We start from the raw sequence: 22130 nt of genomic DNA, 5'->3' as shown, positions 1-22130 counted from the left end.
TAAGTTGTATAAACGAATAAATTTATTATTAAATTGAGTATAACAACCACAATCTCGTAGTCCTACGTCAATAATGCGGTCGTGCTTGGGACACAACTCTTAACGTTTTTTTTATATTTCACCATAATTATTTTCAATCAGTCGAGTTTTGTAAGGAAAATTGGCTCATATATATATTTATTGCTGCCAAGATCCACCCTGATGCGGTTGCACTTTACTGCTCTATGCCTGTGTATGCGTAGCGCGACCAGACATTCTGCTAGTGTGGGTACCCAATAGCCTTGTCTGGCGCTGTTGCTATTGTTGATGGTACTACTTCCTACCAACGTAAAACGATGTATGTATGTAGGTACATATAAGCATACGAATTCGCTTCCATGTGTGCGAGCGCGATTACTCGTCTAGCTAGCCTGTTGTTGTTGGTAGAACGAACAGCCATCAGAGCACAGCAGGCACGCAGCAGCAGACTCACCATTGAGGAGGGTTCCACGACAGTCGGAGCGAACCGTTCGTTTCAAAAGTGACGCGCTCGTTGGTTGCTGCACAACATCGTTCGTTCCCGTCGTTGTTTGTTACGTGGTGGAAGTAGTGGAGGAAGTTTTTCTTCTGTTTTTTTTTGGAAGTGATTATATTTTTTGCCGTTTAGGACCGGAATCTGAAAGCGCTTTTCTTGAATGAAGATTTGGTTCAAATTTGGTGGATAGATTTCGGATTGCGCGCAATTTTTGAGGTGTCAAATTAGGGAGGTTCATATCAATATTGAAAGGGAATCTTCCGAAAGAGGGGGTAGGAAGCTGAGTATGGTGAGGGTGGTTTAGATCGAATCACCCCGTTTAGTGCAATTAGATTGGTTGATCTGAAGAAATTTGAGGATACCCGCCAGCGTGAGTGTGTCCGATACCGGAATAAGGTGAAAACAAAAGTGCGCGCCACTCTAAGCTATCGAGTTGTGATAGAAAGGAGTGAGCAAGTTGGAAGGAAGAAGACGATTCACGGCGTGATTGCATCATTAATTCGTTGAATCACACACTACGTAAATAAAGAGGTATATAATATCGTTATCATAACGGAAGATTTATAGTGACGACCGGTGGCAGAAAAGTAAACATTCCTTCGGAAGGAAGTTAATTGGAATATGAATTTTTGATTGTTTATTAAAAAAGTGTTATCGAATTCGATGGATGTGACCCCTTTCGATATGGATAAGTTAAGCGTGAATAAGTGACACTGGCTTAGTGTGTATGGTAGTTAATTGTTGGTTGAAATAGTTCAACTATTTGTTTTGGTGATATCAATAAGCTTCAAAATGTCGGTTCAAGCGAAGCGTCAACATTGTTACTTGTGCGATTTGCCCCGGATGCCGTGGGCAATGATTCACGATTTTACGGAAGCTGTATGCCGAGGATGTGTAAATTACGAGGGAGCAGATCGTATCGAGTTGGTTTTGGATACCGCTAGGCAGATGAAGCGGATCCATGCCGGTGCCGGCGGCGGCAGTGGCAGTGGATCTGGAGGAAGTGGTAGCGGGGGCAGCAAACGTGGCCATGAGAATGGCGAGATGCCACCGCACAGATCGGTTCCACAGGCACATCACCACTACTCGGTCCGAGCCGGTCCCAACGGACCGACGCTAGTAGATTTCACACCGAAGCACGAGCCCCACGACATTACCGGTGTTCGACCAGGGGCCCGGCTACAGCAGCATATTCCACCCCATCACTTGCCGCACGGCAATCGGCAGCAGCAAGTACCGCCGGCACTTTCCGTCAACTTGAAACGGCCACCGCCGGATGATGACGAGCACGGTGGTCCGATGGATGGACCGACGGGCAGTGCCAAACGCGGTGCCGAAGATCCCTCGGTTGCCATCCAGCAGCAGCAGCAGCAACAACAACAACAACAACAACAACAACAGCAGCAGCAGCAGCAACAGCAACAGCGACCGCCGCTGACACGCGGCGAATCGCTACCGGCGGCCCCGTTCGTTCAGGATCGGCAGCAGCCCAACTACAAGGATAAGCACCCGGTGCGAACTGCTTCCTTCGATACGTCCTCGTTCAAACCAGGCGGTAAGTTTTCTCCACATCTTCCAATAGTTTTTTCTATAGTTAGTGATAGTTTCATGTTCTTGTACCACGTTGAAATTGGTTGGTTTTACTTCTGTTGGAAACTGGTGGGTGTTTTGAAGTGTGCAAGCTGTAAATTTTCATCTTTTTCTGGGGTTATTTTATTGTAATGTGTGGTTGGTGCATTAAGCCCGTTGAATCAAACTGTCCAAGTTACCAGTAAGCCTGATAATTCGCGTTTTTGTAGCATAATGCTGATGTACGGCTAAAATAAAGTTTAGATGCATTTAACTAACTGTATATCATGCTTACATTGTAGAAAAACAAATTAGAGGACTACTTGGTGACCTGTGCTCAACAAATAGTTGTAGTAACAATTTTTACAATATATTAAATGACATTGTAAAAAAAATCAGTACTGATTTAATTATGACGTGTTGGTAAACACTTCATTTCTGAATTGAACTTGAAAAGCTACTTAAAACTTCATAAAACTTAAACAAAGAATTTTTACGGTATGTGAAAAGTTATGTATTCTAATAGTTCGTTCAAATTTCCCAGGAAATTTATTACAAATTGTTACTGAAATTTACCGAAAATAATCCAGTAATAATACTTCGCAGTGTAGGTGCAATTTTGATGGCACATCTCCAGTGTATTTAATTTACTTGCAGTCTACACGTAAATACCATAAACCTAATTTCATATTTAAGACTTTCCGGATCGTTGTGAGGCGTTGGCCATGATTAGATAATCAAGTTTGCATTTTTTTTTAATTTCTCTTCGGTGATCCGGAAAGTTAAACAGAATTTTGCAATAAATTTATCTGCCTTGATAAGTGCCGTCGGCTTAACCTCAATCCACCTGTTAATCAACTCTCAAAAGTCCTGTAACGTCACTGTTTACCTGTGCACCAACTTTCAAATCAAAGATTTAATGCCATATTCATACTGGCATCGGTTGAAAATACACTTAATCTGCTAGGTTACTCGATATCTATCAATCACTGCTCAAAACCCAAACAAAATTTAATGAAACAATATTACGTTAAAAGGATACAAATCATTGAAGCTTGTAGATGTTGTGCCTTTTGGACCCGGTTTGAACATAAATATGCCGATTTAGCGATTTCAAAGCTTATGAATATATCAAAAGTGAGGTTACCGGACGTCAGGTGAAAGTTCATCGCTTTTTAATGATGCAATGGGGAAACTGATTCTCAAATGCATGCAGTAGCAATCATTATTCAGCGGATGATTTTCTTAGGTGATTCTCGTCAGGAAACTTTGGCAATTTGTTGTGTAGCTTTTATGAAATTCAATGGAAATTTCTTCAAAGGTTTTACTCCATTAATATTCTTATAAATCTTGCCCTCATCAAGCTACTCAGACTTTTCTCGGCTTGATTTTCAATTTGGAAAAAATCTTAATCTAAACATTGCGATGCCAACATTGGTGGCATTCGGGCGAAACTAATTTAGTAAACAATGGCTTCTACCGCCGAATTCTGCCATTCTTGTAAACTTATCAAACTAACTGGTAGAGGAAACATTCCCCTAATTGATAGTGTTGTTAGATTGCATATGTGAGCTTCTATTCACGAGAAATCGTTGTGTACAAAAGCAGTTGCGCCCTTATGAAAGGTTTGAGAACCATAAAATAAATCGACCGATATTTTTTGCTTCAATCTTATGCATGTATCCTTATGATAACTTTTCTCGGAATATTCTAATATTTTTTCACGATTCCTACAATTTATACATAGTTTTGTAAAGAGTTCTTCGGAGAGCTTCTTTTGTTTTATCTAAACAACCGTTTATCATCAACTCGTGAAGAAATCCACTAGAGAATCGGCTGAAAACTTTCAAAATCATCAGGAGCTAATACTAAACCATTCGAAAACTTTAACATGGTATGTGCTAGGAATCTTCAAACATTTCTTAAATAACTTTCCCATTTGTTGCATAAAGTTACATGGTTCAATTAAAAAATCAACAAACCTACTATTATTTCGAATACTTCTTACAACAGTCCGAAGTCAATAGAGGAATTTCATAGGACATTGGACTGCCCAAGTAACATTGCAGGTTTTATCGTGGTTTTATAGCATTCTACAAGTCTAAATCATGGTATACAGAACCCTCATAAAACCAAAATTGTTACTTGGGTGTTCAGTGGCGTCGCGTAACCTCACTTTTTATTTAAGGTCATGTTCACATTCAAATCAGTTGCAAAAGGCACAGGATCTTCTAGTTTCACTGATTTGAATCCATTGGAACCAATATTGTTTTATTTCTTTAATTTTGAAAGTTGTTGACCAGGTAGATTGAGGTTAGGACGATGCCACTACTGTTATGCAAATAGCGGCACTTAAGTACTCCGAATTTTCTCTGTTGAAAGTTCATTCAAGGATATCCGTTGGCGTTAGGATTACCTAACTTATCATGAAAACTAACTCAGGTTTTGTTTATCAAATAAGTAATATTGAGTGTAACTATGTCTCTTCTTTGAGATAGGTGTAACGGAAAATAGTTAGAATTTTCACAGGTTGCAATATTAATGCTAATTTTTGATCATCTGCGAAAAAAATTGATTCTTCTAGTGTTCAATATAATTCTCAACACGTAGTTAGAGCTTTGTGTCAATTTTGCAGTTAGTTAAAGCATAGACAAATTTTGAAGAATTCAAAGGCAGAACCAAATTTGGCCCAGGAAAAATTCTGCTGTCTTAGTAATAACCCATCTAACCTAGTAATCCTTTCGACTTTCAGATGTATGCTTTATTTTAAAGTATATCGCACAACCGGGAAAATTTTCAAAATGCCGTGGAAAAATCTGGACAAAACCTGGAAATTGTTAATTTCGCCTTAACCAGACTCTCAAAGCATAAACAATAATCAAAATATTGCTTGAATATGGCATTAAATCTGGTTTTGAAAGTCGGTTTTGTACTACGCCACTGATTTCACGCACTCCTAATTTCTCATTAGTATACGGAAAAAATATAAATTTTGAAAACATCACAAAACACATTAAAAAGTAAATAAATTTGGTGTTGCGCGAAATTATGGCACATCACGGTATACTTATTTCTAGCTCCACAATAACGGTTGCTCCTCAAGAAAACCGAAATATCCCCCAGAGATAATATTCTTTTCTCATAACCTTACAAAGCAAACTCCGATTTTTTATGATAATTGTTTACAGATCATCTTTTCCTTTAATTCTACTTCTAGATGCTTGGAAAATATGAAATCACGTTACTGTCAGTCGAAATTTCCTGATAGCCTTCACCGATATTTCGTCATTCAAATGCGAATTTTTAGAACTAACCGGTGTATTATCAGACTTCGTTGACTTTTTATACTGAATTTACCTGAAAACTGTACTGGTAGTACAAGTACCGGTACTGTTCGAAGCACTTAATTCACTCTATGCTTTTCTAGAAGTCCTACATTTAGTTTATTTTCATTTTACTGCGCCTAGTTTTTCGTTGGAGATGCTTAACGTAAATATCAGTCTTAAAGTGAACATTTTATTCGATCGATGAGGAAATGAATGTATAGAACTGATAGTTCCGTTATAGAGACCGAGGTGACAATTATCACTTCACTATCATTTCACTGTCACCTCACCTTACATGCCGCGCAGAACAGGCCTATGTATATAGACAGTAGAAAGCGAGCAAAGGGCAATTTTGAGGAAGGTACGAATCGGATCGAGCATTCCTTTTATCAAACTCACCCGTTGGTGAGGGGTATTTCCCCTCACCGCGACTGGCAAAAGGAATGATCGCCGATTCGCTCATGTACAGTGAGTGGTAGAGGAAACAATAGCTGCAATTTCAAAACCATCGACTTGATGTTTACGTCAGATGGCGACTTGAGTGTGTTACAATCGATAGAACCGTTACCGCTCATCGGAGGTACATGAGCGAATCGGCGATCATTCTTTTTGCCAGTGGTGGTGAGGGGAAATACCCCTTACCAATGGGTTGGTTTTGTAAAAGAAATGCTCGATCCGATTCGTACCTTCCTCAAAATAGTACTTTGTTCACATTCTACTCTCGGGTGACTCTACCCAACATTCCATACTGCGAACAGTGAGATTTACGTCACTGCCAACAGATTATTTTTTTGCTTGATTTGTTTTCCGTCGATCTTGTTTTCCGTGCTGAGCACAGATACCAGGGAGGTAGCTCCCACACCTGGACCATACCACCTATCGACCCATCAACTCATGAACCTGGGACCAACGGCTTTACTTCTAGTACTCAGAGATGTTATGCCTGGGATTGAATCCAGGCCTGCTGGGGTGAGAGGTAATCACGCTTACCACTACACCACCAGCGCCGCTTTAGCTGATATCTTAGAAAATGTTATTTGTTGGCTGAGCCTCGGCAATTGTTTTGCTGAATCTCAGCAAAATAAATTGCAGAATTACTCGGCTGTTGGAGTCGCGGCGAAAAATTTTAAGTGTGCATGGGTACCGGTAATTTTCCGGTATTACCGGTAGTGAACCTCTCATTACCGAATTACCGGTGCTAGCAAAAAAGGTCCGATACTGGCATCCCTATTTGCATTCCTCATTTTTTGCTGTGCATTTATGTATTTACTGAACTGTTTATCAAACTGATGAAACTTTTAAGTTATACCCCGTTCACATTACAGCGTATATCACGTGATATACGCTGTCTTGCAATGAGCACTCATACATCTAGTTTTCACTGGAAATCATATGTATGGGTGCTCATTGCAAGACAGCCTATATTACGTGATATAGGCTGTAATGTGAACGGGGTATTAGACAGAAGAATCTCCAGGTTTAGTTTGTTTTCATGTATTCCTCAGCTCCAAGCTCCAAGAAGAGTTCTGTAGTTTGCCAAAGATCTTTTATGACTAAATGAAAAAATGCTCTCAATTTTCGAAAAGTATTAAGTTATGTGGAATATGTCATATGTTTTTTTGTGTGTCATATGAATTAGATCTAGATAGAGCTGGAATTAGGGCGTAACATCCTTTGTAAACAATGACTTTTAAAGATGATTTCTAGGAACTCAATGCATGCCCACGTAAACCATCATAACCGTCGGGTAGGGCAAGTCGTCCCCTACCCGATGGTGTTGTTGATTTGCGTTGGCGAGCCTTAACTTTCTTGAAATGATCGAAAGAAGTCATTGTTTACAAAAGCTGTTACGCCCTAATTCCAGCTCTTTCTAGAGATATCAAAATTATCGTAAGAGATTCAATCTATACCAAGCTTTGGAAAACTCCATTCTTTCAAGAGTTGGTCCGAACGAAGCAAACCGAAGGTACAAAACGAACGTCATGGTAATCCCTATATCAGCAAGTTCAAGGGCGGGCATTCTTCCCAGTTCAGTTCATTCCTAGCAGCGGAAATATCTCAAGACTAAAAAGGACTGGAAAACAGCTGACGCTCGATTTACCGTTGTGGTGATCGGGCACCATCCTCGTCATCGGATGCAACTCATAAAACCAACACATGTCTGCCCCGGAGTCGATCCCCGTGCCCTTTAAATCTTCACGAAGAATTTTCCCTACTACCTACCTACTGCATCATCATCATCGTCATCATCGAATGCAATGCAACGCTACTGATACTGTTTTGATCCTCTTCCGTTGCCCTGTTCGTCGGTTAGCAACAGAGAGGACAAAAAGAGAAGAAAGTTTCCAAATACCTAGGACTAGCGTCACTCGCCGCCGAGTAGATGGGATAAACCTAAAATAAAGAAATCCAAACACTAGAACAGAGAAACGAACACACATGCTCCGGTGCTTGATCGACGTCGTCGTTGCGGTCGGTGATCGAGCGCGCATTAGCAGCTCACGATCGGCTGTTGTTTGGACGAAAACATGACGGCGTGTTTACAATATTTCGTCTGCTTACCGGTTGCGGTGACGGCGTCCGTTCATTCGAACGATTAACCATGTTTAAAAATATATATAGAAAGAGAAAAAAAATGAAACTCGCCCAAAAAAAAAAGTAGATTTTCCTCGTCTTCCCACAGAGGAACGAAGATTTCAGGATGAAGATGAGATGACACAGCGAAAAGCGTTTTGGCTTTAAATATAGACTTTGTGTTTGCTTTGTGTTTCACCTTCTTCTTCGCTTTGCTCTGGTTGATAGTTTTTTTTCTCCTTCCTTCATTGCAATGTTTGTGTAGGTTTCCTATGCGGCAAAGCATAGGAATGATCCTAATCAGAAGAACATGTTCAAAGAACCGTTAGGTTTCCAAGCGGGATTCCCATTGGAATGATGTCTGCGCTGCTACTTGAGTGGGGTTTGTTTGAACTATTTACACTGGTATTTCTGTTTCGTTAGAATTTAGGATATTTGCGTTTTATTTTAAACTGTTAATTCGATGCTTGAATATGCAAAGTATTGTTAAATTGACAAAAGCATGAGGTTAATTGAATCGCGTCACTTGTTTTAAACATAAATGAGGCATCTTAAATCTGTAATGATTACCAACCGACCTGCCTCTTAAAATAATCGTATTAAGATTTATAGAAATTCAGTAGTCTGCGCGTAGACACAAATCTGATTCGTTCTTCTTATATTATTGTATGAATAACACATTTTTATTTTAACTTCAATATGTCGATAATTTTCTCCAACTCCAAGTAACTGTTGTTGAGGAATAAGTACAGAACTGATTATTTCACTGGTTTCTCGCAACAACCATTCAACAAAATCAACTGAAGTGTGAGTCATCATATATGTTATTTTTTTTTGAACTCATGGGAAGTTGTAGATATTGGAACCACTACTATTGAAAGTCATCGATTCCTGCTAATCAGAATCACTATTACATCACCCGGAACAATTAACTTAGACTCGGTCTATCGAATCACTTGAGCTATCAATTAAACAACTGAGCACACAACGCTGCAGTTCTCTCCGCCTGTAGTTGAAATACCAATCAAGCCATCAATCACCATTACCCAGATTCCCTCATCTATCACTATCGATCAATTCCTCGAAAATAATCCAACACTTTTCCTATTTCTTGTTGTAGCTACTGACCTCAAACGATGGATATTACCTAGTGTATTACCAAACGATTATGTTGCAACAACAAACTCAGGTATTTCCAATTGGGATGTTTTAGATATGTTGGGATGAATTCTTATTTTTTTTTTGCGGAATTGTAGAAACTTCGATGTAAGTTCGGTTTATAAATGTCCGAAAAGATGGAGCAGAATCGAGCTAACTAAATTGAATACAGTAATTTTTGATCGGAATTATCAACTTTCAAACTTCCTTGAAACTTGGATTTGAAAAAAAAAATCACTTTAAATCAATCTTCCTGTGCAATGTGCAAAAGGTGTTTAATAATAATAGTTATAACTTTGGCTCAGAAACGGGTTTCATCATTTATGAGATTACATCGTCCCTATTGCATCTATCTCCTATGATTTACGGAAACGACATGGGGTTTTTTTGGTTTGCGATGCGTAGAGCTAAACCTAATTCTTGTGGAGTATTGCCAAATGTTTTATCGGGTAAATTAAATGGTGCTAGGAGTTTTATTCAAAGGCCTTATGGGTGAATTTCAGATGAACGAGCTCAACGAGCATTTTTGCAAGTTGAGCAAATTTAATCAAATAAAAGGGTATTTCGATGATTTTGGGCCTAACATTAACTCAGCTCCCACTGGGTGTTAACACATTCCTGAAGTTTGATAAAAATCCATTTCCGTCTTTACGTTGTAGTTAGTTCGTGTAAAATTTAACCTCAAATGGGTATGTATGTCTCTTAATAGATATTATACCCAGAATCTTCATAAATTGTACTCAATGATGTTCAATGTCGGTTTTTTAAACTGAGCTACCCTTTAGGCTACCCCCAAGGACGAGTGAAATAAATATGTATAGAATGGTCAACATCAACGATAGAAGTGAACAAGATCAGTTACGTTAAAGAATACCTGCATTTTTGGAAGATTACATTAACTGAACATACCATTCTCGTTTCGAAGGCTAAACGACCTATAATTAAAGCACATCTCAGCAACAGTCGTTACACTACAACCAAATTTCCTTGAAATAATTGACAAGTTTTGAAATAAGTTAAAACTATTCCTCTATCATGAAAGACTTTTTGGTGTACCCTCTAATGCGTGTTGAGAACCGCTGAACTGAATTATAATTTAGGATTATGGTATTGTTAGGATGGAAATATTGTTGATTGCTTGGAGTAGCACTTTTATACTTGAATAAAATACCAACGATAAGTAGTCTAGCATTGCCTTGACAGCATAGAGTTGATTTTCTGTGTATTCTAGGAATTCATTGTAAACCTGGTTAGCTCGGAAAATAAGCTTCTCAGTCAAGTTTTAGTATTGTGATGCTGCTGCTATTGCTGTTGAGATGAAATATACTCACAGAATTTTGAAGGTGAAAGTGCTGCTTTTACGATTTCTCACTGGAGAAATCCTGCCGCGAATCAGCGTTTGGTTAAGCGTATAATCCGGGATATATTTCTTGCGAGGCTGGGTCCCAGCATGCTCAACGAAAAATAAAATTATAATGGGATTAAAGACAAGTGTTTCATATGCAAGATGTATGGGGAACTGAGTGGATGTCTGCCCCTTGCGTGGAATTCGGAAACAGTTAGAAACTAAGGGTGAAAAAATGTCCATGCGAAGAACCTCTTCTCGTATCGTGGAGTAAATCGAGGTAAGAATCGAATCAAAGAAATTGCGGAAAACTTTATGCGATTAAGCAAGCCATTTTATATCCAGATGGTTGCAGTTTCTTTCACACATCGTTATCAATCAGAGTAACATCCCGGTTACTGTTTGAACTGATTATCTGGCGCTAACCACGTTTATAATTTGTGGATTTTGGCAACACGTGATTTTTGTCTTTTTTGAATTCTATAAAATGTTTAGAACGCTTTATTCAATTTGCGATTTTACTGAACCGTTCTTCATGGATGTGATATTTCATGAAAAAATGTCCAGAAAGAACTAGTACATGGAATGTGGTTATCTTCATAGAATGGACACGCTGTCAACCATACCAACTAACATTACCAATAGATGAGGGATTGCCTCATATCTAGTACGAGTCATCTTTAAGATGATTCGCTGTGGAAACCTTATGATGATTAATCGCATTATTACCATTATTGCTCATATCACATCACACCACTTATGATCGAGTTGTTGTTGTAACTTGAAAACCATTCAAATCCGGCACTGACAACGACGACAACAAGTTTAACAAAACACACGATCAGCAAGCAATCCCAAGTAACAATTCTGGTTTTATGAAGGTTCTGAAGACCATGATTTATGTTTTAAATGCTCGATGAACTCGTCAAACTCCTTAATATGATGGGGCCTGGGTATGATCCTACGATTTTCTGCTCAGTAAAAAAAATTGATGTCTAAGGCAGCCGGAGCCCCTCATGTCACAACAAGGCAATTTAGAAATTGCAGTTCATTTAAAAAGAGCATAAATATCACCATGTTGTCTCGAAGCTCCAGAAGAAAAAAACTCTAAAAATATTAGACCATGGTAAAGTTTGTAGGGAACGCCATTTTGAACTGCTCTAATGATGTAAATTATGTAATTAATTTCGGTGAATACGGTAAAACATACTGCCGTCTAATGACGTGCACTACAGCCTCGGTATTTCATACAAAGAAGGTACCTGCTGTGAGTTATCAGGCCCTCTGTGTACTGGAAAATGATATCCTTGATGTCCCATTGCCGAGAATTCATCAATCAATTTCGATCTGTTTTAAGGGTCAACTCCAGAGGCTGTATGGGTTAATTTCAAAACCCTTTCGGGGAAAGTTTAGAAATCCTATGATTCAACTCCCGATGGCTGTTAGGTTGAGACCATAGGTTTTGAGATTTTAACTCTGTATTTTGTCAAAAGGCTTATAGAAATAAGAATCTTTTAGAAATCTTATGACTCATGAGTTAATAAAGACACTATTCCCTAAAAGGTTTTCAAACATTATTTATAATATTTGTCAACCTTGTAGTGAATACATCTTGACTAACCTGAAGATCATGCATGAGTTTATTTGCCTATGAGTTTAGCCTTTGAAATTCAACTGAGCAATAATCAACAATGAGATTTCCGGATCAAAAATTCATTGTCTTGTTCTTGCATTATTAGATGGGAAACTAACAAAAGATGCATGAGCATGAATGGTTTTTATGTGGTGAAGCTGGGATAAATTTTTGTCGTTGTGAGTATGACTGTGAGTGCTTCAAAATTCATGAGGAGCTCAAGCGTGAGATTTGTTTTGCAGATTTGCACGTGAGTTTTTATTTATTTCAGCATAGCTCAATGAATGAGATGTGAGAATGATTTTCCGAACCCTGGTGCCCGTTCTGCCCCTCCACTGATGCTGCCAGTGCACACCATACGTGTTAACTACGTTAATATATGGGTCAACTCCAAGAGACCACTTAGAATTCATGTAGGACAAATCCGGTAAGCTAGGTAGGTAACTTTTGAGATTGTATGGGGTTCAGAGCAATTAAGCAAGGTTCAAGGGACAAGTCTTATTATCTTGCAAAGCATGACCAGAGGAAATAGGTTTTATTGAGAGGCAAATCTTTGAGATATTTTTAAAAAATAAATCAGACATCTTTTGGAACAATCTCAGCGCACCTGGTACAAGTTTCAATAAATGAGAAGTTCTGATAGCGGGCGTATTTGTTAAATTTATTTAAATTCTTAATTTGCAATACATAGAGGAAATGGCTCTAATGTTGGCCTATGGATCTAAGATTGGGCCCCATCGCTAAAAATCTGCTATTTATCAATTTTATCTAAATGAACGCGTCATTGCGATGGTACTAATGGATATGATGCTTTTATTTATTTAAACCTTCAAATTAACTCGACAAAGGACAAGTTAAGACATGTTTCTTAAGATTTTGTGTTCTTATAACAGTTCTCGTCTAATTTAACATAGCAAAATGAACGTAAAATTATACGAGGTATGCAATCCCGCGAATACAACGTATATTCGTTATGAGTCAGGTTACACAGTAGGATCAGACTGGAGAGTTACACGATGTGTATGGTAAAACAATATTATTACAAAAAAATAAACATCGCTGAATCCTTTATTTTTCAAAAACTGACGGTTTTTTTTTATTTGAGACCTGTTTGAAAATAATCTACCGAGGGAAGCCGACATTTTTTTTTTATATTTATCATCCTAAAAATTATATAAGATAGCAAACTTATAACACAAGCTTTCCAGGTTCAAATTGTATGCTGGTCTTTGATTTAACTCATTCGGAAAATATATTGTTCATTTAATTTTGATGACATTCTAGTATATTTTCGTGAAATCATTAACTCAATAGAGTAAGTGGACCAGTGAACATTTATTCAAAATTTGAGCTAGACCCTAGAGCCAAAAACTAGAGCACATAACTGGCTCACTTACCCTAGGACAAAAACAACCCGCCGTAAGCGAGAAATGTTACAGCTCTCTAAAGCAAGGTTGGCTAATTTAAATATAAGTATCATAATATTCAAAGCAAAATCGACCTTGCTGTGCCAACATCATGTTTAGCTTGAATCAAAATGACAAAAAGTTGAATTTCATTTTTACTTCAACGAAAAGGCCTGTTTTTTATGAGATTGCAAAAAAAATCATTTAGTTATAGTCTGGCAAACGGCATTCACTTACTGAAACCCATAAAATAGATAGATAAAACTACAACAAACCGGAAAATGAAAGTTTATCCTTGTAGTCCTGTAAAAAGGTATGCAACATCTATCTATTGAATAAATATTAATGAAATGGTGTTCGTATGTCACGCTATAACTTGAACGGATTGACGAATTTGCATGATTCTTTTTTTTTTTTCGTCTCGATTCCCGACGGGTTTATATCACACAACTAGGCAGTACGTCGTTTGCCGGGACAGCTAGTCTGTAATAAATTATCGGATACACAGATTCTGTAACGTAACCGTTGGAGGAGTTTTCAATGATTGTATACAATTATTGTTTGTTTAAAGTTTAAGTTAGTTTTCGCCTGTTTCCACCAACGGCTTGAACCTAAAATATGACCTTGTGATGGTTTTGTACGAAAATAATAATACAGAAAATAAAGTTGCTTGTTCGGTATAATCTGCTGCGATAAACAAATACAGAGGTGCAAAACTAATATCTTGCATTTGATGTTCAATTACCGTATGGACTTTTCCCTGCTCCTAATATAGATAAAGATAAAGATAGAGTTGACTTTACTTTCTTCACAAAACATATTTATTTAACCTTCCTAATGCTTTTGGAAAAGATTACACAGTGTTTCCAGGCCAAAAATGACCTCAACGCACTAGAAAGGTTAAGTTCATAAGTCATTGTTTGTACCTAACTTTGAAGGACTTGTATACCGTAAATGCACCGAACACCGAATACGTTTCATTAATCCGGAATGTAATGTACATATTAGTAAATATTACGTCTACTTTGTGTGATCATTCAGAATGCCACTAAAAGACCATGATCGTGCTATTTGGATTGAGATAATCATCTTTGAAAAGTGTCCGGATTTCAAGCCATTACGGTTCAACTTCTTATGTGTAAACGATGCGAATGGGATGATAACGAAATACACAATATTTTTGATAGCGATCTGAAGCCGCTTGAAAAGTTTGACACAAAATCCAGTCACCGTTAAGTACTACTTCAAACAATCTGCTCTGTCCAAAGCGATCACACTGCAGCGTGATAAAAACTTCAACATAAATATTATTACTGCCTACGGTTTGCGTTTGCGCCAGCCGGTCAATATTCTTCGCCACTCTAAGCAGAGATGCAAATATTTAAACAAACTTTATTGCATTTTCACTGCCGCAAACAGACGCGATTTTCCTTCCCCGTACACATTGTGTGGGTTTATCACGAAAAGTAGATTTGTATGCGACAGAAGCAAAAAAAAACTACCACAACCAACCTTCCGTTAAGAGTCGTTTCAATACACTTTTCATCACAAAAAAACGGGTAAAAAGCAGCAACCAAGCCAATCACAAAGAAAACCAACCATGAAATACGTAGTTGCCGCGGCGGCAGAAGTGACAATCTTGCAAAAACAATTCGACAACGTTGCAACGACGACGACGACGACGACGACGACGTTGACGATGATCCCGAAAAATCATATGTGCCGCTGCTGCTGCTGCTGATGATGATGATGATGACGATGATGCTGTTGCTAGTTGGCCCTGTTGAGAGGTGTTGGAGGCCATCACCACCACACCACCATCAACTTCATCATCGTAGTTTGAATCGCTTTAAACCGGTTTCGGTTTTCTTTCCCTTCTTTTGCCTACATAGTGTTCCACAAAAATAACTCGCACGCCTTTCCTTCTGCCAACCACCACCACCCATCCTTCCATCCATCCACCCCTCTCCTGCGTCCCTGAAACGAAACGACGATAGAACACGAACAGCAGCTGCCGTCTGACGAAGACGACGCAGCGTCCACAACTGCGCGTTTTGTTGGTCGTGCATCGTGGTGTGCGTTACGAGCATACATGGGTTGGTGAGTGTAAAACGTGGCAACGTTGCATCAGGGTTGGAAAAATCCGCTCGATCGATTTCTTCCACCCAAAACATCCACCACCCTCTCCCCTTCACGGTGTGAGTGTCGGTAGGGAGGGTAGGGAGGTACAGAGAGACCAGACCGGTTTCTGCACTGCAAACACGCCACAAGCGCTGCTGCTTCTATAACCGTCGTCGGGGCCTGACATCACACGCAAGAGCAAGTTTTTTCTTTCTTTTTGTTTTCTGCGTCCATTCGTCATGTTTATTTTCCACTGTTTCTTCTTTTCGCCTTCGCCATTCAATGGCTGGGCATTTCTGTATAGATGCTGTTAGGTTGATCTCACATATTTTTACCTACACTTGTACTTAGTTCAACAAGAATCCAACTCGATTTAAAAAAAAAATGTCGATAGCCTCGAGAGGTACTGGTATTGGTGTGGCAAATTTAATGTTTTTCTTTCTGTTCGGATGAAAATGTATGAGGCACACGTTGGTGGAATACATGAGCAGATTGGTTCCATCTATAAAGGAATGTTCTTTCTTCCTCGAATGAAAAAACTCACTCTTTTTTCCGTTCAGTATGGCCTTCTGCCTTTGGTGTTGGTATGTACTATGTTCTGTGCATATTGTACTTGTCAAAAACCGCCGTTCCGATTTTATCGTGTACCGCCAAATAATCGCAAAATAAAAAATTGAAGAAGGGTACTCTATTATTAATCATCTGCATTCATAATGGGACAATCTTATACTAGTAATAAAGGAATACCAGTGTTTGGTGTGTGTTTTGGGAATATGAAATGAGAAAACGCTAGAAAAGAGGCGGAAAGAACGGGCAAAAGTATGACGCCATTTCTTCATCGGCTGAAAACGATGTCCGCGGGGACTGTTTTGCACAATGGCTATAAATCAGTTTTATGGGGAACGATTTGTTGCAGGAAGCAGGAAATTATAAGAACATTCTATCATAGTTTTTTTAGGAGAGGAAGAAAGTTTTTAAAGCAAAGTATTAGCAGCCTAATTTATTATCTATGTTAATAAATGAGATCCCGCGGAAATTTTGTAATTTGCAATATAAGGTTAATATAGGGCTCCTAAACTTTATATCAGTTGTATATCAGCTTTATCTCGCAAAAAGGGTAATTAGCGGGTTTTTTGGTTGCATGGGTATTGCGACGAAAAGTGCGCTTTTACGTTTAATCGTTTTGGCGACGTGGGCGCACTTATTCCTAAATCCATAGCGAAGAAGTGCGCAGAAAACACCGAAACGATGCAACGTAAAAGCGCAATTTTATTAGCGATTCCGCACTTTTGAGGAGTTCAGTTGGAAATGCTAAATGCAACACTGACGTTTACTAATTTCCAGCTCAATTAATTGCGCCACGAGAACGTGTGTTGTTTTGTATGTGATTCTGCTTTTATTATTTTTCCCATACGGACCAAAGCGTTATAACTTTTAACTTTCAATAAGGATCCACTTGTTTTTCGCGTGACGTACTTAACACTCGCGTGCTCCCAAAGAAGAAGCTTCCTTAAAAATTTCCAGAAATTTGTCTAACGAGACTGCTCAATATTTCAGAGAAAATGTATCACTCAGTAAAAATATACAAGGTTAAAAAGATCTCGAATCGAACAACAACCCAGTGCATTTTAAAGATCTTCAGAGCTGTTACCTCACCTCTCCAAAGGGTTTCCGCTTAACTATGCAGATTATCGGAATGGGGCCTGTCATATCAGGACTTGCAAAATTGTTATTTTAAAGTTCTCCGATCACAATTGTCAAAGTCCCAGAATTAAGTCATATTTACAGGGCTGGTAGCGAGTAACTTTTTAGTGACTTGGTCACTTTTTTCAAGTCAGTTACTAAAAAGTCTCTTTTTTTTAAGGCCAAATCACTAAAGTCACTTTTCTTGTACTAAGTCACTATTTTCAACTTTTTAGCGTGAATTTATTTCAAGATTGATTATTGTTTGCGTTGTGACGTTTAATCGTCTTTCTCTCTCGGATAAAATAACCTGAGTTTTCCAAGTAAGTTAGTCCAAGATCTAAAAATATTAAATGTCTTGAAGTTTCGTATTCGATGTACAAGTTCAAGATATTGAGAATATATTCAAAGTGTCAGAATTAAGTAAAAAAAAAATGATTTGTTTCAAGTTCGTAATTAACTTTATGAAAGATTAGAGATCTTCAGTACAGTCCCATTAACTTTTCAACAATTGCAGGAACTTTTGAGAAGTTCTGAGGAATGAAAGGAAATGCTGAGAATTTCAGTGACTATAAACAAACCGCGGGAACATAAGGGAAGTTAACACGCTGTAAATATGGGAAACTTACTGGAAGCTGCAAGAACCTCAAAGCGGTTCTTTCAGCATCCGATACTTTTCAGGAACTTTTATGAAGTTCCTAGAATTTCAGGGAATTCACATTGACACCTTGTAAACTTGACTAATTTAGAAAACTATTGTGGGGTATTGTGCAAATTTTTAAGTTAAAAAGTTATGGCATATTAGCTTATTGCGTGCTCTCAACTTAGTGTTCTAGATGCACTTCCACAGTTATTAATTGAGAGCTTTCGATGCCTGTACCATTTTTGCATTAGTATAATTGTGTGGCAAGTACAATCATACTCTATTGCCCAGGGAAGTCGAGAAATTTTCCAACCAGAAAAATTCCTAGACCGAACTGGGAATCGAACCCAGCCACCTCCAGCATGGTCTTGCTTTGTAGCTGTGCCTTTACCGACTGAGCTAAGGGAGGTCCCCTTAGTTAAAAATCTATAATCGTTAATTTAGATAAATTCAAGATAGTTCCATGATGTGCTGAAAAACAAATCGAGAACCCTTAGGATGTTCCGCGAATTTCAGGGAAGTACAGAGACCTTCAGAGAATTCATGAAAACTTCAGAAATATTTAAAAAAAAACTTCACATAAGTCCAAAGAGTTTCAGGGAAATTTAAAGGTGTTTACTATTTATCTCCGAACAGAACCGAGATCTTCAATAGAGAGCTTTATGGAAGCTTCGAGAACATCAAGACAGGTCAGAGAATCAAAAAGCAGTTCAAATAATTTCAAGGAATGGGGCCTGTCTTAAAGAAGTTTCGAGAAACTTAGTGAATTTCCGAAAACTTCAGCAAAGCTCCGAGAGAATTCCTGGAAATTTTATGAACATCCGGAAAACGTGAGAGTATTTTAAGGGTCTTATATCATGGAGATTTCAAGAACTTAAAAAATGTGAACATTTAGCTAAGTTGATTAGAGAACATCAACGAAGTTCCATTAATAAAAAAAAGCGAGAACTTTTAGCAAGCAGCGATATCTTCAACAAATTCCAGAGAACTAAATTTAGATATTTTTATATAGCTTATATATTATATAGTATTCCAAGTATGATTGATCCTTAAACGTCAGAAGCGTCAGGGAATTATGAATATATATTAGAAAATTTGCTGGATTATTTAACAAATTTAGAGAACTTCAGATAAGCATAGATGAGTTCAGGGGAAAGCGAGTGTTAATAATGGTTATAATACTTAAGGAACATTTCGGAAACTTCAAGGCAAATTAATTAAATTCAGTAAAGTTGCTGGCTCTTAAAAAAAAAATACTGATAGAGAACTTTAAAGATATTCAGTAATCGTTTAGGTGCCATAAAAGTCTAGACTATGAATGAAGTTTTAAATTAGTGTCTATAATTTAAGGGAAGTTTTATGAACTTCAGAAAAATCTTGAGAACATCAGTGAAAATAAAAAAAACTACATTATTTATTTAGTTCTAATTCCATGAAAATTGAGGGAGCATAAAAGCTCCATACATTTAGAAAAACTTCGGAAACTTCACAGAAGGACAGTGATCTCCAGAAACCACAAAAAACAAATATTTATTTTTTTTTCTTACTGAAGATTAATCCACTGTTAATCTTTAAAGTTCAAAGTGTGAATGAAAATAACGAGAAAAATTAAATGGTTGTATTCTAAAATTCATTATTTTTTTTTAAAACATCCTTAGTAAGAAATTTTTTAAATTCTTTGAAGACTTCCAGGTATTTTAAGGAAACAAAATTTTTCCTGAGAATTCCCGGTTTTTCAGATTTTTGAAGTTAGTAGACACCGTGACTAATACCGTGGGTTTGGTTATAAACTTTCTATTGAATCTTTCGCTTTAAAGGTTCCTATCGTACATAAGTGTTTATGAGATAATAATTGTATAAGTCTAATACATCAAACATTTATATGATGCGTCTTCTTTTAGGTCACTTTTTAGTCACTATTTTTACAACTGTAAGTCACTATTTGGTCACTTATTTATTCAACATGGTCACTAAAATCACTATTTCTGACTTCAGTGATCGCTATCAGCCCTTTAATTTTAATTTTAAAGCTTGAAAATTTTTCTGATTTTACAGATAGAGGAATAAATCGTTTGGTTGAAATTTGAAAGGTGAGAGTTTCAGCTGTTTCAAGAATTTCGAACTTGAAAAAAATCAGGAAATTTTAGAAGATTTCGGACTAAGAATAATATTCATGATCTTCCGACTAAGAGTACGGTATTTCAAATGTCTGTTCAATGTTCCAGGTTTCCAGTATTCCGGATTTATCAAAAAATCTCTAAATCTTGAAACATTTTCAGTATTCTTGGACATTGAAAGAATTCTCAAGGGAATTTTGATGGGTATTCTGAAGGAATTCTTAAGATTATTACAATAGGGCATTCTTAGCAAAATTCCTTGAATATTGTAAGAAGTATTCTTATGAAATTCGAAGAAAAATCCTTTGTGAGTTTTGGTGAGAATTCTATGAAAATTCTGAAAAGCATTTCAGGGTGACCAACGATTCGGGGAAACCGAGAATTAACCCGAGCATTTTAAAAAGTTACCGTAAAAACCCGGGAATTCTATGGAAAAACCGGGAAAAATCAATGAACCTTAATATCAATAGTTACTTAAATTATAAAATATACTTTTATTTGTTATGAATGTATGAGTTTACTGTAACTTATAATGTGTTTTTTTGCACAAACTTATTTTAAAGTTTCTAAAAATTAAGCTTCTGGATTTCAACTTTATCAGCTTATGTGGTACTTTTCCAAATGGTTTAATTTCAACCTGTTTGCGTATTGTGAGGATATTCTGAGAGGATTTCTAAGAAAATTGCGTATAGGTAGGTATCCAATTCTGTGCAAAAATTGCTTCCATGATATTTCTTCCAATTCCAAATTCCTGAGTTACAAAGCAATATCGAGGATGATTCTCCGAATTCCGAACATAATTTCATGATAATTCTGAGGAGGTTTTTAATTTCCACTGAGAACATTTCTCTGAAATTTTAAGTAGGATTCCGTAATTTTTTTAAGGCCAATTCAATTCTGAAGTTAATTCCAAGAGAAATAAGACAATTCCTAGGAAATTTCAGCAGAATTCTGAAGAAAATTTAAAGAGAATAGTGGGCTTTAGCGAGAATTCCTCTGGCAAAAATTTCGAGTTATTTCTTAGAAGAATTCCTAGAGAAATGTAAGTTGAACTCCAAGTAAATACAAAAGAAGGATTTAAAAATAGTGATGAGTAGAGTAACAGTGTAATGTTATCAAGTATTCGTGGCAGATTGTTAGGAAAATTCCAATAGAGGAGATTATCATGGGAATTGAGATTAGAATTTTAAGGAAATCTTATTCTGTGAATAACATAGTTTCACAGTATTTCCAAGGAGAATCTCAATTATGAGGAGCAGCTAAAGTTATTCGAGGATAATTCCAAGGAAATTCCAAATAGAATTCCATGGTAATTTTGAGGAGAATTTCAAGAATCTATTGGGAACATTTCAGAAGAATTGGGAATTCTATAAAAGTTTTAAGGAGAGAGAGTTCTTAGTAAATTCTAAGGAGAATTCATTAAGAATTCCATTAGAATTCAGAGGAAAATTCTCTAAGAGAATTTTGAAAAAAAAAAATCAAAAAGAAAAGGTAGTTCTAGCGAAAATATGTTTTTAAATTCTGGCAAGAATCTCGAGTTATTTTTAAGAAAAAAAAAATTCAAATTGTGAGTAGAACTTCTTGGTGAATTCTAATGAGAAATCCTAGGAAATTCCATGAAAATTCAGAGGAAAATTCCTTAAGAGAATTCTGAAGATAGTTCAAAGGGAATTGGGAGTTCTAGCAAGAATTTCTTTTTTGAATTCTGGCAACAATACAATGCAGGATTCCAGAAAAGTAGCGAGTTGGATATTGCTGATTGCATCTGAAGCTGGACTGCCCCAACAATGCAAAAAGTGTGATAAAGTGGATCATAAGGAATTAGTGCGCCGGAGACACCAAGGTGATTAAACGAAAACTCGCACTTTTATCGCACCTTTTTAATAAGTGAAAACGCACTTATTTGTCCAGTACGGTTTGAAATTCCAATACATGGCCGGTCTCAACTTCTGCTGACATCCCTAAAAAAAGCTACGTCCAAGGTATTTCTGAGAGGAATTTTGTAAGGGATTTTGAGGAGAATTTCATGGAACTTTTCAGG

General features: G+C 37.3%; 1 protein-coding gene across 6 annotated transcripts in view; it reads left to right on the top strand.

Moving 5' to 3' along the window:
- Positions 1-532: 532 nt before the first annotated feature.
- The window catches only part of Pits (Protein interacting with Ttk69 and Sin3A), a 65128-nt gene continuing 43530 nt past the window's right edge, over positions 533-22130 (top strand). For 3 of the 6 annotated variants that reach the window (XM_065228099.1, XM_065228102.1, XM_065228098.1), the window contains exons 1-2: positions 533-2069; positions 9104-9172. In XM_065228099.1, coding sequence (XP_065084171.1) covers positions 1307-2069; positions 9104-9172 — 832 coding nt within the window. In that variant the 5' untranslated portion in view covers positions 533-1306. The remainder of the gene's footprint in view (positions 2070-9103; positions 9173-22130) is intronic. The other 3 variants (XM_065228101.1, XM_065228103.1, XM_065228100.1) reach the window with 1 other exon arrangement.

The sequence above is a fragment of the Ochlerotatus camptorhynchus genome, unplaced genomic scaffold (genome assembly GCF_037179485.1).
Source record: "Ochlerotatus camptorhynchus isolate MF236.1 unplaced genomic scaffold, CSIRO-AGI_Acam_v1.1 ptg000282l, whole genome shotgun sequence".
Taxonomy (NCBI): Eukaryota; Metazoa; Arthropoda; class Insecta; order Diptera; family Culicidae; genus Ochlerotatus; species Ochlerotatus camptorhynchus.
This window is presented reverse-complemented; position numbering and strand designations above follow the sequence as displayed.